The sequence below is a fragment of the Erinaceus europaeus genome, chromosome 7 (assembly GCF_950295315.1).
Source record: "Erinaceus europaeus chromosome 7, mEriEur2.1, whole genome shotgun sequence".
Lineage (NCBI taxonomy): Eukaryota > Metazoa > Chordata > Mammalia > Eulipotyphla > Erinaceidae > Erinaceus > Erinaceus europaeus.
In genome coordinates, this window is record NC_080168.1 from 1,435,573 (window position 1) to 1,454,712 (window position 19,140).

The window sequence follows — 19,140 nt, forward strand, 5'->3', positions numbered from 1 at the left end:
TTTCACGGTGCCTTGTATCCGCGGCACCCTGGGGGCACCTGCCCCTTCTTTTTCTTCTCCTGAGCTGCTCTGCACACACCTTTGTGTGTATTCCAGACTGACGGCCATCTGTGTGATCTGCCATGAGCAATCCACTTACTCATATTCAGCACCAGTCTGTATTAGATTATCTAAATGCATTATTCAGTTCCCTTTTAACATTTATTTAGTTATTTCCTTGAACAGAGAGAGAACAATCAAAAGAGGAGAGGGAGGTGAGAGGGAGAGAGACAGAGACACACCTGCAGCCCTGCTTCACAGCTTGTGAAGTTTTCTCCCTGCAGGTGGGGATGGGTGGCTTGAACCCAGGTCCTTGCACATTGGAAACTGTTCAGGTACACCACCACCCAGCCCACATTATTCAGTTCTCCTGGGGAATTCTTTTTTATTTTTTCTTGTTTTTCCTTTTTTAAATGTTTGATTAGTGATTTAGTAATGATGAACAAGATTGTAAGATAGTAGGGGTTCAATTCCACACAGTTTCCACCACCAGAGTTCTGTGTCCCATCCCCTCCATTGGAAGTCTTCCTGTTCTTTGGGAGAATGAACCAAAATTCTTTATGGGGAGCAGAAGCTAGGAGTCCTGGCTTCTGTAACTGCTTCTCCATTGGACATGGGTGTTGGCAGGTGGATCCATCCCCTCTACTGGAGAATTCTGTATCTTGCCTTCACCTCCTTGACGGCAAGGAGGTTGCTTATGGCTGTTTTGAAGTCTGGCCGTTCCAGTATTGGAGTAGCAGGTCGGGGAGCCTGTGTGTCTTGTGTGTTCTCGCTGTGGCATTTACTGCATGGTCTCGTCTCTGACGTGCCGGGCAGCATGAAGCAAGCCATGTATCATAGAGACAGGGCACAGAGACAGCCTGGGGATGTCATGGACACTGGTCCGTGGAGGATGGGCATGATTCTAGCAGGCAGTGAAGTACTGACCATCAGGCCTGAGTGAGTGACTGCCAGAAGGATTCAGGTTTCTGAAGGGCAGGTCCACCTGGAGGCCGGCGTCATGATGGGATGGCTGGCATCACCATGGCCGGCGAGGGGATGCGTGCTCAGGGGGTCCCTCCGCTCCAAGGGGCCACACACTGGAGCCTTTGCTCCCCCGGGGCCAGCCGGAGGACATGCAGCCTCGCTGCTGTTTCAGATTCTCAGCCACGAGTTCTGGCTCCACAGGAGTTCTGAGGGTGAAGAGACACCAGTGGAGGCCCCTGACCAAATCCAGAGGCCAGGGATGCATTCTGTGAGGCTTTCTGGGGTGCTCTGGCAGTGTCCCCCACACGCCTGCCTGCCCGCCCACCTGTCCGCCCGCAGTTACACCTGTGGCATTCCTGTGCAGTGCCCGCTCCCCACCCCAACACCTGGACCCCAGAGGCTCAATTCTCGGCTCTGTGGCTTTGTCACCATGGTAAGGGGCATGTCAAGAGATGCACCCTCACTCCTCCTCCCTGCGGGGACCCCTTCTGGGTCCTCTGGCTCACCTCATCCCCCTCCCCACTCACTCCTACTCTGCGTCTCTCGCTTCCTCCTCCCCCAGGTCACGGGCGAGAGACAAGAGCTGGAGGCGCAGCTGGCCCGGTGCCTGCAGGACCAGGACGCACAGACAGACGCCCTGCAACAGGCCCTCAGGGGCAAGGACGCCATGTCTGAGGAGCGGGTACACCTGCTGGCCAAGCTGGAAGCCTTGGAGCGGCAGAGCCAGCTCGCAGCCAAGGAGGCAGCCGAGCTCAGGTACCAGGTGCCGGCAGAGTGAGCCCCTGGGCCGGGCCATCAGCGACAGCCGCTCCCGCCCCAGGGCAGGACTGGACCCCTGTGCCAGCCCGTGGCCTTGGATGCATGCCCTGTGCAGCTCTTAGTAGTGTCATTGCTCCTGGCTTCCTTATCATTGAATGTCAGAAGCTCTTTGCGTGTGACGACTCTACACTGCCTGTACATTTGATGCAAGGCTTTCCTTCCAGTCTGCCCGGATTCAGTAATTTAATATCAATTTTAAAAAATTATGAGATAACAGGAGTACAATTGCACACTGCTCCCACCACCAGAGTTCTGTGTCCCCGTCCCCTTCATTGGAAATTTCAGTGGTTCTCCCAAGGTCAGAGATATGGGCTATTATTTATTTATTTTTAATCTTATTTACTTATTACTGGATAGAGAGGAGGAGAGAGACAGAGAGATGCTTTGTGGGGTCTTTTCTGCAGCCCTACTTCACCACTCATGAAGCTTTCCCCCTGCAGGTGGGGACCGGGGGCTTGAACCTGGGTCTTTGTGCGCTGCGCCGTGTGTGCTTAACCAGGTGCGCCACCACCTGGCCCCTTGCTCATTTTTTCTCTGGTCCTGCCTTCTCTTCCTCTGTAAGTCACACTTTTACCTATTACTACTTCCGAGTGTCCTTCCTTTTTTTTTTCTTTTCTCTCTGGGTCCTGATGGAGCTGGAGTTCAGAGCCCTCTGGTCATTTTTCTTTAACATTTCTCCCCCTCTGGGAGTATGAAACTAAATTCTTTTTGGGGTGCGGAAGGTGGGAGTTCTAGCTTCTGTAATTGCTTCTCCAATGGACATTGATAGGTGGACCCATGCCCCCAGCCTGTGTCTGTCTTTCCCTAGTGGGGCAGGACTCCAGGACATATTGGTGAGGTCGTCTGCCCAGGGAAGTCAGGATGGCATCATGGTAGCATCTGCAACTTGGTGGCTGAAAGGCAGTAAGATATAAAGCAGGACAAATGTTTAATAAGCAAGAACCAAAAAGTAGGAATAGAGCAGGTGAGAATAGGAATCTTAGGGTGGAAAGAAGCTAGGAAGTCTATTTTAGGTGGGCTCCAAGGAGCCCATGACTTCAGTAACTTTTGCCTAAGCCTGACAGCTAACGTGCAGGTAGACTAAAAGCATGTCTGGGAAGATGGTGTCAGAGTTGGGAATTGGACTTGAAAGCTGGATTAGGGCAGAGAGTAGCTCCCAGACTTGAAGAGAAAATATAAATACAATTAACTACTCACACCATCAGTCTGACCCAGGGCCCATATCCATTCACATTCAGCACAGGGGCCTGTATGACCTCTGAGTCCCTGTCAGTCTGAGCTCACGGTCCTGGGTCACAGCTGGGAACATTCTAGGCTGCTCTCATTTCAGGATCCGTCTTCCTCGAGGGACAGAGCAGGCTGCCCAACCTCTCTTGGGAGAGTGAGGCGTCCCTGCAGCCCTCTGAGCTTGCTTTGTGGGGTCTTTTCCGAGCTCCCCCACCCCGATCTGTGTAGACCTGCTGGCCTCTTCATTTCTGACTTGTGGCTTTGGTGTCTGTCGTCCTTACTGCACCGAGTGGTCTAGCTGCCCGCTGGTCTTGCCTTTGCCTTCACATTGAGATCTGAAGCATCTTTAGCCAGGTCCCTTGAGTGGGAAGCGCCCTCTTCACCTTGGACTCTCTGGCCAGCCTGAGGGTCCCGTCCTGGCCGTAGCTGTGATTTGGGGACTCCAGGTGACCGAGATTCTCTGCAGGGCCGAGAGGGACTCCCTGGAGAGCAGCCTCCTGGAGGCCCAACAGCTGGCGGTGCAGCTGCAGGAACAGAAGGAGCAGCTGGAGGGAGAGGCCCAGGATGCACGGCTGGCCCGGCAGGCGCTGCGAGGTGCCACCTCCACCCCTGGCCTGCCCACCTCCACCTCTGCTCAGGTCACCCCCAGCCATCACAAGGGTACCCCCTGGGCAGGATGCCCCAGTCCCAACCCTGAGAAAGACCAGCAAAAGTTCATCTGGCTGAATCTGCCCTGCCACTCTGTGCCCCTCCCTGCCCTGCCCCTCCACGCCTTGCCTCTACCTGCTCACCCCTCACCCTCATGCCCACAAACAGTTGAAGTGGAGCGTCTGCACAGTGGCTGGGAGGTGCAGGAGGCGGCGCTGCGCTGGGATGTGGGGCATCTGCGGCGGCGGCTGGAGCAGCAGGAGCAGGACTCACGGGTGGCCCTCGAGGTCCAGGCTCGGCTGCAGAGGGAGAAGGTGGGCTGCTGCTACATTCAGTTTTCACACCCGGGAGGCCGGAGGGAGGGGACAGAGCGGGTGGGGATTTGAGGTCTGGGGTCCAGGGATCTTGGGGAAAGTCATTGACAGTAGCCTCCAACCACTCCCATGAGGCAGGATGTTGGACCAAGGCTCTCCATCTCCATGACCCCCCACCCAGGACGCCCTGAGCCCGTCCCTGAGGGAGGAGCCCCCTAACCCCTGTGCCCCCCACCCAGGATGCCCTGAGCCTGTCCCTGAGGGAGCAGGGTGAGGCTGCAGCCCTGCGTCTGCAGCAGCAGCGGGAGCTGGCGGCCCAGGGTGCGGCCCACAGCCAGGCTCTTCAGGAGGTGCTCGAGGGCCTGAAGCTGGAGCAGGAAGACCGCCTCCTCCAGCTGGAACGTGAGATGCAGCAGGTGATGCTGACAATCCCCCACACACTGACCCTTCGGGGGACTGAACACGAGGCCTGCCTGTCCACCAAGAGGTCCACCAGGCACCATTCATTCACCCTGCCACCTCTAGACATTTGTCCATGTATCCATCCGTCTGTCCTGCATCCACCACCCAGCCAGTTAGCCATCCATCCATTTCTTTCATCCATCTGTCACCCCTTCCTCCATCTGTCCATCCACCAACCCACCCATCCCCTCATCCATCTATCTCTCCATACTGGTGGATGGATGGGTGTGTGCACAGGGATGGGTGGATGGATGGATATGAGATGGAACGATAGGTGAAAATAGGTTGATGGAGGATGAATGGATGTGTAGATAGGGGTGGTAGGATTAATGGATGGATGGGTGGGTGGAGGGATGGATGGATGGGTGGAGGGATGGATGGATGGATGGATGGATGGATGGATGGATGGATGGATGGATAGATGGATGGATAGATGGATGGGTGGGTGGATGGATGGATGGATGAATGGATGCATGGATGGATGCATGGATGGATGGATGGATGGATGATGGATGGATGGATGGATGGATGGGTGGATGTATGATGGATGGATGGATGAATGGATGGATGGATGCATGGATGGATGCATGCATGCATGCATGCATGCATAGATGCATGGGTGGATGGATGATGGATGGATGAATGGATGGATGGATGCATGCATGCATGGATTTATGGATGGATGGATGGGTGGATGGATGATGGATGGATGCATGGATGGATGGATGATGGATGGATGAATGGATGGATGGGTGGATGGATGATGGATGGATGCATGGATGGATGGATGAATGGATGGATGGATGGATGGATGGATGATGGATGGATGGATGGATGGGTGGATGGATGGATGGATGATGGATGGATTGATGAATGGATGGATGGATGGATGCATGGATTGATGCATGGATGGATGGATGAATGGATGGATGGATGCATGGATGGATGCATGGATGGATGGATGGATGGATGGATGGATGGATGGATGGATGGATGCATGGATGGATGGGTGGATGGATGCATGGATGGATGAATGGATGGATGGATGGATGGATGGATGGATGAATGGATGCATGGATGGATGCATGGATGGATGAATGGATGGATGATGGATGGATGGATGCATGGATGGATGAATGGATGGATGCATGGATGGATGCATGGATGGATGGGTGGATGGATGGATGCATGGATGAGTGGATGGATGGATGCATGGATGGATGGATGGATGCATGGATGGATGAATGGATGGATGATGGATGGATGGATGCATGGATGGATGCATGGATGGATGGGTGGATGGATGGATGCATGGATGGATGGATGGATGGATGGATGGATGCATGGATGGATGAATGGATGGATGATGGATGGATGGATGGATGGATGCATGGATGGATGGATGATGGATGGATGGATGGATGCATGGATGGATGGATGGGTGGATGAATGGATGCATGGGTGGATGAATGGATGGATGATGGATGGATGGATGGATGGATGGATGGATGGATGGATGCATGGATGGATGCATGGATGGATGAATGGATGGATGATGGATGAATGGATGGATGGATGGATGGATGGGTGGATGGGTGGACGCATGGACGGATGCATGGATTGATGCATGGATGGATGGGTGGATGGGTGGGTAGATGGGTGGATGGATGGATGGATGGATGGATAGAGGGACTGGTAGGAGGATAGTCAGATGGATGGTAAGATTGGTGGATGGGCCATGCCAGGCTGCCCAAGGCTGTGCCCCCTTCAGTGCAGGGGCATGGAGCCAGGAGCATGTGTCCAGCATGACCTTTGAGACCCACCTTCTGCTGTAGCCCTACTGCAGGCCTTGGCCCTTCCCACCCCAGGCCCCACAGCACCCCCTTAAACCCTTCTCTGGGCCCCACCCCCTGCCCCCCACCCAAGGCGCTGTCCCTGAAGGAAGTGGAACAGAGCCTGCTGAGGGAGGAGTTGTCCAGGGCTCAGGCGGAGCTGAAGCAGGCCCAGCGGGAGGCCCAGAGCCAGCAGGAGCAAGATGAGGTGACCATACCCTGCCAGCCCCACTGCCCACAGGTCTGGCCACCCCACACCAGGGCCACCCCTTCCTCGAACCCAGGGCTTGGTCCAGCTGATGGTGGCATCCTCCGTGATGGGTCTGGACATCCAAGGCTCTGTGTCCCATCCTGGGGCCTCCCTGGCCACTGCTGCCTCTCCTAAGCAGAAGCCCTCTCCTTGGAGTCCTGCCCAGTGGACTGCCCCCAGCAGGGAGCATGGGGGGGTCCCACATGAGCAGAAGTGGGTGGGAACCATGTTGCACCCAGCACCCCCCACACTATAGTGGCCCCCAGCCTCTGGAGATACCATGGGGGGAGGGCAGCATCCTGCTGGCACCCCTTGACCCTGCAGAAACCCCCAGGCCACCCTCGAGGCCTCAGCGGCCGAGCTGAAGACCCTGCAGGCCCAGTTTGAGGACGTCATCTCTGGCCATGAGACAGAGGCCTCGGCCCTGAGGACACGGCTGCAGGAGGTGGCAGCAGAGAGGAGCAGCGCCCAGAGAGAGGTGGGGGCAGAGGGGGAGGGCTGTGTGCAGGGGGTCCCAGGAAAGGGGGGGTCCCAGAAAGGCAGTGTCAGGAGGATGGGGGGAGCAGAAGGGGGTGTGGAAGGGTCTCTGGGGGTGACTGGGGATGGGGGCCAGTCTTGGTCTGGCAGCAGGCTGAGATCGAGGTGCTGGGGGTGGAGTCAGGCTCCAGCTGGGGTCAGGCTTGGTCCAGGGCAGACAGGCTGAGTTTGGGGGTTGTGGGGGCAGGCTCAGGCTGGGGGACTGGCTGAGTTTGGGGTGCTGGGGATAGAGTCAGGCTGGGGGCTGGCTAAGTTTGGGGTGCTGGGGCAGAGTCAGGCTGGGGGCTGGCAGCGTTTGGGGTGCTGGGGGCAGAGTCAGGCTGGGGGGCTGGCAGAGTTTGGGGTGCTGGGGCAGAGTCAGGCTGGGGGCTGGCAGCGTTTGGGGTGCCGGGCACAGACTCAGGCTGGGGGGCTGGCTGAGTTTGGGGTGCTGGGGCACAGGCTCAGGCTGGGGGTCTGGATGAGTTTGGGGTGCTGGGGGCAGAGTCAGGCTGGGGGCTGGCTGAGTTGGGGGTGCTGGGCACAGGCTCAGGCTGGGGCTCTGGCAGAGTTTGGTGTGCTGGGGCAGAGTCAGGCTGGGGGCTGGCAGCGTTTGGGGTGCCAGGCATAGACTCAGGCTGGGGGGCTGGCTGAGTTTGGGGTGCTGGGGGCACAGGCTCAGGCTGGGGGGTCTGGATGAGTTTGGGGTGCTGGGGGCAGAGTCAGGCTGGGGGCTGGCTGAGTTGGGGGTGCTGGGCACAGGCTCAGGCTGGGGCTCTGGCAGAGTTTGGGGTGCTGGGGGCAGAGTCAGGCTGGGGGCTGACAGAGTTTGGGGGTGCTGGCGGCAGACTCAGGCTGGGGGGCTGGCAGAGTTTGGGGTGCTAAGGGCAGAGTCAGGCTGGGGGCTGGCAGAGTTTGGGGGTGCTGGGGGCAGACTCAGGCTGGGGAGCTGGCTGAGTTTGGGATGCTGGGGGCACAGGCTCAGGCTAGGAGTTTGGCTGAGTTTGGGGTTCTGGGGGCAGAGTCAGGCTGGGGGCTGGCTGAGTTTGGGGTGTTGGCATAGACTCAGGCTGGGGGGCTGGCTGAGTTTGGGGTGCTGGGCACAGGCTCAGAATGGGGGCAGGCTGAGATTGGGGTGCCAGGGGCAGGCTGGGGCAGGGCACAGCAGGGAGGCAGACGGAGGTATTTCTCAGAAGGCCTGACAGGAGGCCGGCGCCCAGGTGGCCATGGGGACGCCCCCCTCAGGCCTGGCTGGATGCCAAGGCTCTGACCCGGGCTGGGGGTGGCAGGGGGGAGGTGTAGAGGAAGAGAGATGGTTTAGGAGACAGGCTGTTTACTTTGGCACAGGAGAGAAAGGCCTCCTTCCACAGCTTTCAGTCAGGCCCCAGAGCCCGCGGGAGGAGGGGGCTCTGAAAGGGAGGAGCGGGGGCGGGGGACCCAGTGCATTTGTTCTGGGGGCTCCACGGAGGGAGAGCAGGCTGAGTTCTGCGACAGACCCCCCAGAAGAGAAGCCTCCCCAGAAGAAAGAGGGGGCCCAGAAAGAGAGGATCCCCCCCACAAAGAAGTAGAGAGGTCCCCCAAAGCACAGGGGACAGAAAGGAGAGGGGGACAGGGCAGAGTATGGGCCCCCCAGAAGCAAGAGGGGTCAGAGGAGCGGTGGAGTGTGACGGGGAGAGGGGTGGGGGACGGCACCCCGGCGCCAGGCTGGCCCACCGTCGCCATGGAAACCACAACTCCGCACAGCCTGAGAAGCAGGAGCAGCCTGGGGCACCGTAGCCCTGCCCAGTGCGCACACACTGCTACCCACACCCGCACCCTGGCACGTGGAGACCACACACACACACACACACACACACACACACATGCCTGTGTGCTCATGTGTAAACACATGGGTGGCTCCATATCCCCACTGTCACGCACACGCATGAACACGCGTGCAGGCACACAAGCATGACCCCAAGGCCCTCCACAGAGCCCGCCAGGCGCCCTGAGCTAGTCCGTTTGTCAAGTTCCCAGTAAAGAGATCATTAGAATCATAGCAGAGACTTGGCTGCAGAGTTCTGTCACAGGGATGGTTGTTCTGGGGGCTGGGGGGGTAGGGGACCCTGGGGTGCTTGAGCTGGCAGAGTCCTCGGCCAGGAAGTGAAAACAGCAGGACCTGACCTCTGGGTTTCTGCTGAGCTCAGCGGAAACTGCTGGCTGGGCTCCACTGTGGAGGCTCGGGGCCCCTCCCCCAAACAGAACAACAATAACAGGGCCTCAGAACAGCCAGGGGGAGGCTCTGCCAGGGGAGAGCCCGGCCAGGCCAGGCCAGAGTCGCAAGGCTTCCCCGGCCTGTCCTCCTCCCAGGGGATCCCCTGGAATGCCCTCAGGCTCCTGGTCCCCCTGGAGTAGCCCCAATCGTCAGTGTCCAGGAACTTGGAGTCTTGGTCATGCCCTGGGGGCTAAAAGCTGCCCCCACCCCAGGACTGCCCCTGTGGCAGCCCCACCCTTCAGTGTGTCATTTAGCACCACCTGCAGACTCTGCTGAGGCCCTGGGAATGGGGATGCAGATTCTGTGGTCCCGCTGGGGCCAGAGCCTGGCCAGGGTGGACACCTCCACCCACAGCCCCCCATGTACCCTAACCATAGGGCACTCTGGGTCTCAGGGTCCCTGTGGATTCAGAACTGAACCTGGAGTCTCTGCCCCACTCAGTGTGGGCCCAGGAGTTGGGAAGCAGAGCACAAGGGGGCATGTTTGGGGGAGCAAGGAGCTCCTGCCTGAGCAGCTCACAGCCTGGCCTTGGCCCCCAACCCCCACCGAGGGCCCAGGCCTGCAGCCAGCACAGCCACTAGGTAAAGCCCTATACCTGGGCACACAGGGCAGAGGGGCTGCTGGGACCCAGGACCAGTCTGCAGAGTCACCCCTACCTCCTATATCACAAAGAGGGGGCCACGGGGGGAGATGACCATGAGGGAGTGACCACAGGGGTGAGGTGACTGTAGAGAGGAGACTGTGAGCAGAAGGGACCATTAGGGAGAGGAAGCCGTGGGGGAGGAGGTGACCACAGGGAGGAGGTGACTGCAGGCAGGTGGCCACGTGAGAGGTGGCCATAGTGGACAAACCTCCCTGTGCCTGTCCTCTGAGCCTGAGGACCCACTGGGCAGTGGACCAGGGCTCCCCTTGCCAGCCTGCACCCAAGCCTCATTCCCCTCCCCAGGCCGGGGGGCTGCGTGCTCAGTTGAACGAGGCCCGGGCAGAGCTACACAGCAGCAAGGAGCGTCGTGAGGGGCTGCACAGGGAGGTGCGGGAGGCCCGCCGGGCGCTGGACGCCGAGGCCCGTGAGAAAGCCCTGCTGCAGCGTGCCAACGCCCAGCTCCAGGCCGCCCTGAGCACGGCCGAGCAGGAGAAGGCCAGGTACTCGGTGGCCAGTGCTGGGCAGCCCTGGGGGCACTGGCGGAGGTGGGAGGTTGGCCAGGCTGCCCACCAGGGCTCTGAAAGAGGGGCGGTCAGGCCGGGTCACTGTCCTCACAGGGACCGAAGCTGCAGGGACCCAGCAGAAGTGTCCCCAATGCTGAGGGCCAGCCCTTGGGCTTCGGGGTCCAGGGGGAGCATGTCCCTAGTGCCCGGAGGGTGGTCAGCTGAGCGGCCCCCGTCGTCGCCAGCCCCAGCCTGTGGCCCCGCAGTTTCAGGTGTGCCAAGGAGGAGGCAGAGCAGAAGGTGCTGGTCCTAGAGGAGGCTCAGGCAGCCACCCAGAGGGAGGCCGAGGGGCTTCGGGCCGGGCTGCGGGAGACGGAACAGGCGCGGGGGGAAGCTGTCCAGGAACTGCGGGAGCTGCGAGCACAGGTGAGCCCTCTTGGAACCCCCATCCCGTGTGCGAGAGAGGCAACCTGGTAACAGGAGGCCCAGGACGGGTCTTCAGGGCCCTGCAGGGACATGGCCAGGCCGCAGCCTGGAGGGTGGGAGGGGTCACAGGCCAATCCAGTGGGAGCTTAGAGGGGGGCTTCCTTGAAGGCGTCTGCACCTGTCCGCTGTCCTGTGCCCTCCTGCTCTCTGTCAGGGGCTGGCGCTAGCTGTCAGCCAGGATGCCGTGTCCCTGCACTGGTCACCCTCCCAGCATGGCCCCCGGGCTCAGGTCCTGGGCCAGGGCCCATGTGAACAGGTGGCTTCAGGCCACTTCAGCTCTGTGGTCCTTGGCAGTTGGGGGCAAGTCCCAGAGCCTGGGGCTGCTGGAGGGATAGGGACTGTCCTGCCCTAGCTGCCCCATCACCCCATGTGGCCAGGTTCTAGCAATTCTGTGGCATGTGGGAGCAGGGCCGTAGGTGCCTGACCTTCCGCTGGTACAGGTGGCGCTGCTGGAAGCTGAGGCCCAGCAGCTGCGTGAGGAGCGGAGTCAGCTGCAGGCACAGGGGGCTCAGGACGCGCGGCAGCTGCGGCAGAGCCGGCAGGAGACACTGGAGCTGCAGGCACGGGCAGCCAAGGCCCAGGCCAGCCTGGACGCCGCCCAACAGGAGGTGAGGTGGCCACCGGTGCCTGCCGGGAGCCACTGGGCTCAGCACTGAGTGGGCTGCTTCTTGCTCGGCTATCCCTGACCATCAGTGTCACCCACTGGGGAGCCCTGGTTGGGTGTCAGCACCAGCCTTAGAGGGTGCTCCTAGGCCATGAGCAGGGGTGCTGAGGGGGCTGGTGGCAGGAGGGCTCTCCTGTAATGGGCTCTCACTTGCTCAGGTGTCGCACTGCAAAGGCAAGGCAGGGGGACCCAGGGCAGGGGACACCCAGGGCAGGGGTACCCAGGACAGGGGACACCCAGGGCAGGGGACACCCAATAGAGGGTGACCCAGGACAGGGGACACCCAGGACAGGGGACCCCAGGACAGGGGACCCCAGGACAGGGGGACCCAGGGCAGGGACCCCAGAGCAAGAGACCCCAGGGCAGGGAGGCCCCAGCACAGGGGACCCCCAGGGCAGGGACCCAGCTGCCTTCCCAGCCCCGTCCCTCCCCAGGTCAAGAGGCTGCAGTGTTCTCTGGCTGAGGCCCAGGCTGGACAGGACGCCCAGGAGCAGCGGCTGCAGGAGAGCCGGGATGCAGAGCAGAGCCTAAGGGCGGAGCTGGACTCAGCATCCAGGAAGCTGTGGGAGGCCCGAGGTGTGGTCAAAGGGCTCCAGGCCCAGCTAGATGGGGCCTGCCACAGGGCGCTCGCCCTGGAACAGGAACTGACCCAGACCCAGGACGCCTGGCGGGACACAGAGGGCCAGCTCGGCCAGCTCTGGGCCACACTGCGGCATGGCCTGAGGCAGCGGGCACATGGCCCCGGGACATCCCCAGCCAGAGGTCAGTGGTGGTACCCACAAGGGTCACCTGCCTTGGTCACAGGGAGCTGTCCTCTCTCTGCCCCTAATTTCCCTGCACATGTCCCTATCTGTCCCTCCACCATCACTGTCCCTCAGACTCCCAGGTGCGCCCTGGGCGGCAGACTGCCAGCCCCACCAGGTCCCGCTCCCCACGCCGGTGGCCCTCACCTGTCTCTCAAGACCTCGGCCCACAGGTGGACGTGGAGGCAGCCGGGGATGCCATTCGGGACCTGATGCAGACGCTGTGGGAGGCCCAGCGGGAGCGGGTAAGGGCCGGTCCGGAGGGTCACTCTCCAGGCCGACTGGCCTCGCCTGGCCTCTGGCAGCCACTGCCCAAGCACATGGGCAAAGCCCTTCCTGACCAGGCAGCAGGCCCCAGCCCGTCCTGGATGCCACGGAGAGCCAGGACTCAGATCCCAGGGCAGGCAGGCCACGTAAGGTGTTCCCAAGGGCCTTCCCTCAGGACCAAGTGCAGCAGCCCACATGCACTTCCCCAGAGCTGCCAAGGGCCCTGCCAGCTTGGCATCTGACTGTGGGGGGCACAGGGGGCAGACCCAGCACTAGCCTAGGACCTCGAGGACCCCACTGCTTCCTGGCCACCTTCATGCCAGACCCAGACCCTGGCCCTGAGGGTCACTGGGTCCAGAGGGCCCCCACCTACAGCCCCCAGGCCCCTACTTGCAGCCCCCAGAACCCCACCTACAGCCCCCAGGACTCCACCTACAGCCCCCAGGCCCCTACTTACAGACCCCAGGCCCCCTCCCTGCAGCCCCCAGGCCCCTACTTACAGACCCCAGGCCCCCTCCCTGCAGCCCCCAGGACCCCACCTGCAGTCCCCAGGCCCCCAGCCCTCCTGGCTCCCCCTCGGGGCCTCCCCTGACCAGCTCCCCCTGGCAGGATGACTGGCACTTCCAAGCCTCCCTCCTGCGCAGCCGGCTGGGTGAAGCAGAGGATGAGCGGGCTCGGACCCAGAGCCGGGCAGGGCAGCTGCAGCTGGCGCTGGAAGAGGCTGAGGAAGGTGACCAGGGTACTACCGGGGTGTGGGGGCACCAGCCTCCTGGGATCCCCAGCCCCACCCAGCCGCCACCCTCTAAGGCCTGGCACCAGCATCCCACCCCACCCCTCTGGCACACCCCACAAGCCCCTGCTTGCCCCCCAGGCCGGCGCCGGGCAGAGAGCAGAGAACAGGGAGCCCAGGAGGCAGGGGCCCTGAAGGAGGAGGCCCTGAGGAGGCTGGAGGCTGAGCACCTGGCTGGGGCCCGAGCAGCAGCCCAGGACCAGCGAAGGCTCCAGGTGAGGCCGGGCAGAGTGAATGAAACAGACACCAGGAAACTTGGGGGTGCTGAGGGACAGAGCCCCATCCTCTGTGACCCCTGGAGCCCTCTGAAGGCTCAGTCTGTGGGACCTGGAAGCACCCAGCCCTATGGTCTGCACCCCGGCCTGGCCTCTCCCCCGATGTCACACTCAGGCCGCTCTGGTCCCCAAGGTCCATTGTGACAGGCCTTCCCCAGCCCTGAATGTGTCCCCTAGAGCCCCCAACCCCACCTGGTCTGCTAGGGTCTCCAGGGGTGCAGAGGCCCTTCCTGGCATTGCTCGGCTCTCTGCCGGCCTGCCCACTGGCAGCTGTTCCCCAGCCTGGCCATGAGGGGCTGGGTGCCCCCTCAACCCTGTGGAGCTGGTATCTGGCTGTGTGTGTGGCCCAGGAGCAGGACTGTGGTGACTCTGTGTCTGTCTGTCTCTCCCTCTCTCTGTCTCTGGCCCTCACTTTCTCTCTGACTCTTCCTCTCAAGAGGAATCTGGCCGGGCTGTTCAGTGATGTTCTGCTTCAAGGCCCAGCTCCAGGCACCCACCCACCTTGTGACCTGCTCTCTGGGAAGGGGACACACACTAACCCATCAGCTGGGGGCACAGCTGGGGGGGTCTGTTCAGTGCCTGCCCTCCCCACTGCCTGGTCCTCCCTTGCCCAGGGGTCCTTGCTGGGAGCGGCCTGGACCACCTGGATGGCCCATCCGGGTGTCACTCCCAGCTGGCCTCTCCTGCTCATGCAGGCCAGCATGTGTCAGGAATGCTCATTACACACATATTTTTCTAATTAGCTGGAGGGCTGCACTGTGCAAACAGTGGGGCTCTTGTCTGTAGGCAAACCGGCCCACTCCCAAGGCTCCCCAGGGCCCCCGAGAAACAGCTCTGCGGGTGAGGGCCCCCGAGAAACAGCTCTGCGGGAGCCCCACTCAGAAGGCCACAGGGCCCATCCATGCAGAGTCCCAGGTCCTGTCCATGCAGAGTCTCAGGTCTCCTTCATGCAGTCTCAGGCCCTGTTTATGCAGAGTCCCAGGTTCTGTCTATGCAGAATCCTGGGCCCCACACACAGAGTACAGAAGTGCTCAGAAGTGCTGACCGGGCCTGGGAGGGAGGACAGGCCAGGTAGCGGCTGGTCCTTGGAGCCCGGGGACGGCAGACCCTCGAGCTTCACCCATCCCATATCACCCCAAGTCCTCTCTGCCACAGACAAAGCTCTTGCACCTGAAAGCAGGGCAGGAGCTGGCGTGTCTGCAGGGACAGAGCCCCCCAGCCCACCCTGCTTTGCCCCTGTCCTCCCACCCGTCCACACAGGCTGGGGCTGGTCACAGGGGCCCAAGGGGCCTGCAGGGTGTGGGAGTCCCGTGGGGCCAGAGTGTTCACTTCCTGTGTAGAATAACTACCCGGAAGTCACCCCACCCTCAGGATGCACTAGAATGTGCTGTGGCCCCCCACCCCTCTTTGCCAGACCCCTCTCCCTGCCTGTCCTCCTTGGGACCTTGTCATCCTGAAGACCTGGCACATCTGTGGCTGTCTTGTCCTCAGGCCCCCGTGGATGGCAGCAGCTCTGGCTCAGCAGGTGGCAGTGTCTGGTGCCCCTGCTCCACCTTAAGCAGACCTCCCCTCTCCAGCCTTCCCAAAGGCTCAGCCCTCTCTGTCTGCAGGAGTCCCCTCTGTCCTCTCCCCCTCCCTCTGTCTCCCTCACGCCTGTGATTTTCATGGTCCCTTTGGTGACACCTGGCAATTTGGGACACATCCTACCTTCTCCTCCTTTCCCAAGTACTGAAGAATCAAGCAAAGCCTGTCATCACCCCCCTGAGCCCCCCACCCTAACCCCAGTGCACTGGCTGCACCCCATCAGGGACCCCACAGTGACTGCTGCAGGCTGCAGGGCGTCACAGGGCTCCCTTACTCTCCAGAGGCCCTGCAACTCCCTCCCCAGCCAGGCTCAGGAGAGGGCAGCCTCCCCTCCCTGCAAACACGTGTGCACATGCCACACACATGCACCACAGGGCAGTGACACAGGCTGGGAGCCGCTGCCAGCACAGGCGAGCAAATGACCACAGGACACCTTTCTGAGCCAGAACTGGGCAGGACAGAGCCATAGCACACACCCCAGACAAGGACCTAGGCAGCAGGCCCCAGCCAGGCCCAGATGCCACTGAGGGCAGGCAGGCCGCCTACGGTGTCCCCAAGGGCTTTCCCTCAGACCCAGTCCAGAGCTCACGTGTGCTCCCCCAGAGCTGCCAAGGGCCCTGCCAGGTGGGCATTTGACTGCGGGGGACCAGGGGGCAGCCCCAGCACTGGCTCAGGACCTCCAGGACCCCACTGCTTCCTGGCCACCTTCGTGGCAGCCTTAGACCCTGTCACTGGATCCAGAGGGCCCCCACCTGCAGCCCCCAACATCTGAGTGGGTGGCGTAGCTGAGCCTGTGTCCCGAGCGAGCTGGCATGTGTGCTTCCTGTGACTGGCCTCTCCCAGCATCTTCGTGGCCAGCCCTGGCCAGGGGCTCCCATGGCTTCAGCACCCCCGCCGCATCCCTCACTGCACCCTAATATCCAGACCTGATGCCACCAGGCTGGAGGAGGGAGGGGTGACTGTCGCCTCACCTGCCCTGGCCAAAGCAGACAAGCCACTGGACCCTGAGCTGCACTGGGCGCCCTCAGCGACGCCATGGGCATCCAGCAGTGACCCCCAGCCGCCAGGCCGTGTCCCACCCGCAGGCGAGTCTTAGGAGCTGTGTCCCCTGCAGGGACAGCTGGACGCCCTGCGCCAGGCACTTCGTGAGAGCAGGCGACACAGCCAGGGCCTGGCTGAGCGCCGCAGGCAGCTGGAGCAGCAGGTCCGAGGCCTGGAGCACCGGAGCCGGGAGGCCGACGAGCCCCCTCGGCTGGTGAGCCCCCACCCTCTGCCGGCCCCTCAGAGCCAGGGGCACCCCACACCCTCGAATCCCCAGTGGACAGACAGGGCGACCCCGGGTGGGGTGGCACGAAAGCCAGTCGGATCCCCTGCCTGGGGAAAGTAGCCCAGGGTTCTTGCAGCAGTGACCAGATCCGGGGACAGACACAGGGGACTCCAGGTGCTCCGGGCAGGGGGTCAGCATGGCCCCGTCTGCACAGCGGCCCCCTCTGGCTTTGTCCCTTGTCATTCAGTCATCTGTAGAGACTGACCTGTCTGGGGCTGGGGTGAGGGGTCAGGGACAGTGAGGACAAGGTGGCAGCAGGCGGGGACGGCTCAGAGGAGGAAGCTGCAGGGGACGTGGCCAGAGAGGCGGCTTGGGGATCCCGGTGCAGGGGGCGTCTGGGGGTGTGGCGGGGTTGGGGGCGGCTAATGAGCTCCAGGAGGTCAGCAGGAGGCCCGGCGTTTACAGGCTGTGGGACCCGGATATGGCTGTTTGTTTTGGCTCTGCTCCCCTCCGGGCTTCCAGGAGTGCTGCTTCCTTAAAGGGCCAGGACTTCCTTTCCAGCAGGGCCTGAGAAGAAAGGGACCAGTGTCACAGCTCACCCCGCCCCTGCCCGACCCACCTCCAGCCTGAGCAGCGGTGGCCCTGAGGCCTCTAACAGGCTGCCCTGGGGTGCACAAGCCTGGCTTGGAGTACAGGCAGCCCCAGCCAGCCCCAGCGGCTGGCAAGCCCACCGCCGGGGGAGGGGAGGGGGACGTGACTGTCCGCAGCGTAAGCCCCTGGTGTTCACTCTTGCCCAGAGTGCCCGGCTGCCTGCCCTCCCCCACCCTGCATATCCCCAGCTCTGTTCCCTGCTGGGGGCCAGCCCTGGGGCTGAGCTCTGACAGTTCACACCCTAGGGAGGGTATGTGGGAGCAATGTGCAGGCCTAGGGGGCCGGTTGGCCAGGGGTGAGTCCAGGAGGTAAGGAGAGAGGAAGCTGGGAAGCCGGGTGCCTCACCCCACCCCCAAGTGAGGGGCTCTGGGGTCTGGAGCACAACAGTTACCTGAATCCCAGGCTCCCCGCCTGCCTGTCCCTAGTGTCTGATACACACGTGTTTGTGTGTGTCATCACTAAACACGTGTGGCCATGCACATGTGTGTAACTCGGGAAGACATACAGACAGGCTCTAAGGTCCTGTCGGAAAGACTCTCACTTCACAGAAGAAGGAACTGAGGCCCTGGGGACATGTAACCACCAGGGGGGCCCTGGACTTGCAATCCCCCGTCCACTGCACCCCACCGACTTTGCTCCTGCTGTGGGCGTGAGGCTTCTCAGCCTCGGGACACAGGGTGGCAAGAGGGACCCAGTATCTATCTCCTCCCGGAGATCCCCACAGAGCACCCTCACTTGGGTCCGGTGCTGCCCACCCCCTGAGCCCAGCCCTGTCCCCAGGCGGCCAGACAGAAGGAGCAGCCAGACCACAGTCGCCGAATCCACGTGGGCCAGGCCTCCCGGGCCAGGAAGTGAGCAGCTGTGGACCACCAACCAGCCCAGCCCTGCCCAGCCCAGCCCTGTTTAGCTCTGCCCAGTCCTGTCCAGTTCAGCCCTGCTGTGCCTGCCCTGCCCTTCCCAGCCCTGCCAAGTCCGCCTTGCCCTGCCCTGCCCTGCCCTGCCCTGCCCTGCCCTGCCTGAGGACAGTGGCAGGATGATCAGAAGGAACTGGAAACTTGCCTCACTAGGTAGGCAGAGTCCAGTCTCAGTGGCCACAGTGGCCACTGATCAGCTGTGCAGCTCTGCCCCTGGACCCCACCCCATGCCTGGGAGCCTGTCCTCCCAGGATCCAGGCCTCCGGCCTTCCCAGCTTGACTCAGAGAAGCCATGTGCTCTCCCAGCAAGAAGGTGCATGGTGTGGGGGTGGGGGTGGGGGTGGGGGTGGGGGTGGGGGTGGGGGTGGGGGGTGGGGATAAACAAAATGGAGAGGGGACAGCAATAATGGCTGTACAGACTCGTGTCTGAGGCTCCCAGGTCCCAGGCTGAATCCTTTGCACCACATTAGCCAGAGCTGAGCAGGGCTGGGGTAAAAAATAATAATAATAATTAAATTAAATAATTCAAGCTGTGTCTCTGCAACCTCTAACATGGGCGTGAGAGAAACAGAAACTGTTCACCCTTCTCAGCGTGTGAAGTGTGTGTGTGTGTGTGTGTGTGTGTGTGTGTGTGTGTGTGTCCAGCACGTAAGACAGAGTGTAAGTGTGTAGGAGCATGTGACAGGGGGCCAAGTGGTGGCGCACCTGGTTGAGCACACACATTACCCTGATAAGGACCGGGTTCAAGCCCCTGAGCCCTACCTGCACAGGCAGTGAAGCAGGGCTACCTGGGTCTCTGTCTTCCCCCTTCCTTCTCAATTTCCCTCAATTCCCTTTTTTGCCTCCAGGGTTATCGCTTAGGCTCCATGCCTGCACTATGAATCCACTGCTCCTGGAGGCTGTTTTTCCCGTTGTTATAATTGCTGTTGTTATTGCTGTTGTTGTTGTTGCTAGATAGTACAGAGA

At 61.4% G+C, this 19,140-nt stretch overlaps 1 protein-coding gene across 5 annotated transcripts in view; it reads left to right on the forward strand.

The window, feature by feature from the left end:
- Positions 1-18,246, forward strand: part of CROCC2 (ciliary rootlet coiled-coil, rootletin family member 2) — a 37,867-nt gene extending 19,621 nt beyond the window's left edge. For 2 of the 5 annotated variants that reach the window (XM_060193598.1, XM_060193599.1), the window contains exons 15-29: positions 1,568-1,761; positions 3,518-3,645; positions 3,868-4,013; positions 4,253-4,429; positions 6,402-6,515; positions 6,892-7,035; positions 10,274-10,470; positions 10,740-10,899; positions 11,400-11,567; positions 12,058-12,385; positions 12,502-12,671; positions 13,303-13,423; positions 13,565-13,698; positions 16,457-16,597; positions 18,041-18,246. In XM_060193598.1, the coding sequence (XP_060049581.1) occupies positions 1,568-1,761; positions 3,518-3,645; positions 3,868-4,013; positions 4,253-4,429; positions 6,402-6,515; positions 6,892-7,035; positions 10,274-10,470; positions 10,740-10,899; positions 11,400-11,567; positions 12,058-12,385; positions 12,502-12,671; positions 13,303-13,423; positions 13,565-13,698; positions 16,457-16,597; positions 18,041-18,115 (2,397 nt within the window). In that variant the 3' untranslated portion in view covers positions 18,116-18,246. Of the gene's footprint in view, positions 1-1,567; positions 1,762-3,517; positions 4,014-4,252; positions 4,430-6,401; positions 6,516-6,891; positions 7,036-10,273; positions 10,471-10,739; positions 10,900-11,399; positions 11,568-12,057; positions 12,386-12,501; positions 12,672-13,302; positions 13,424-13,564; positions 13,699-16,456; positions 16,598-18,040 lie in introns of those variants that run through there. The other 3 variants (XM_060193596.1, XM_060193597.1, XR_009550595.1) reach the window with 2 other exon arrangements.
- The last annotated feature ends 894 nt before the right edge of the window (positions 18,247-19,140 follow it).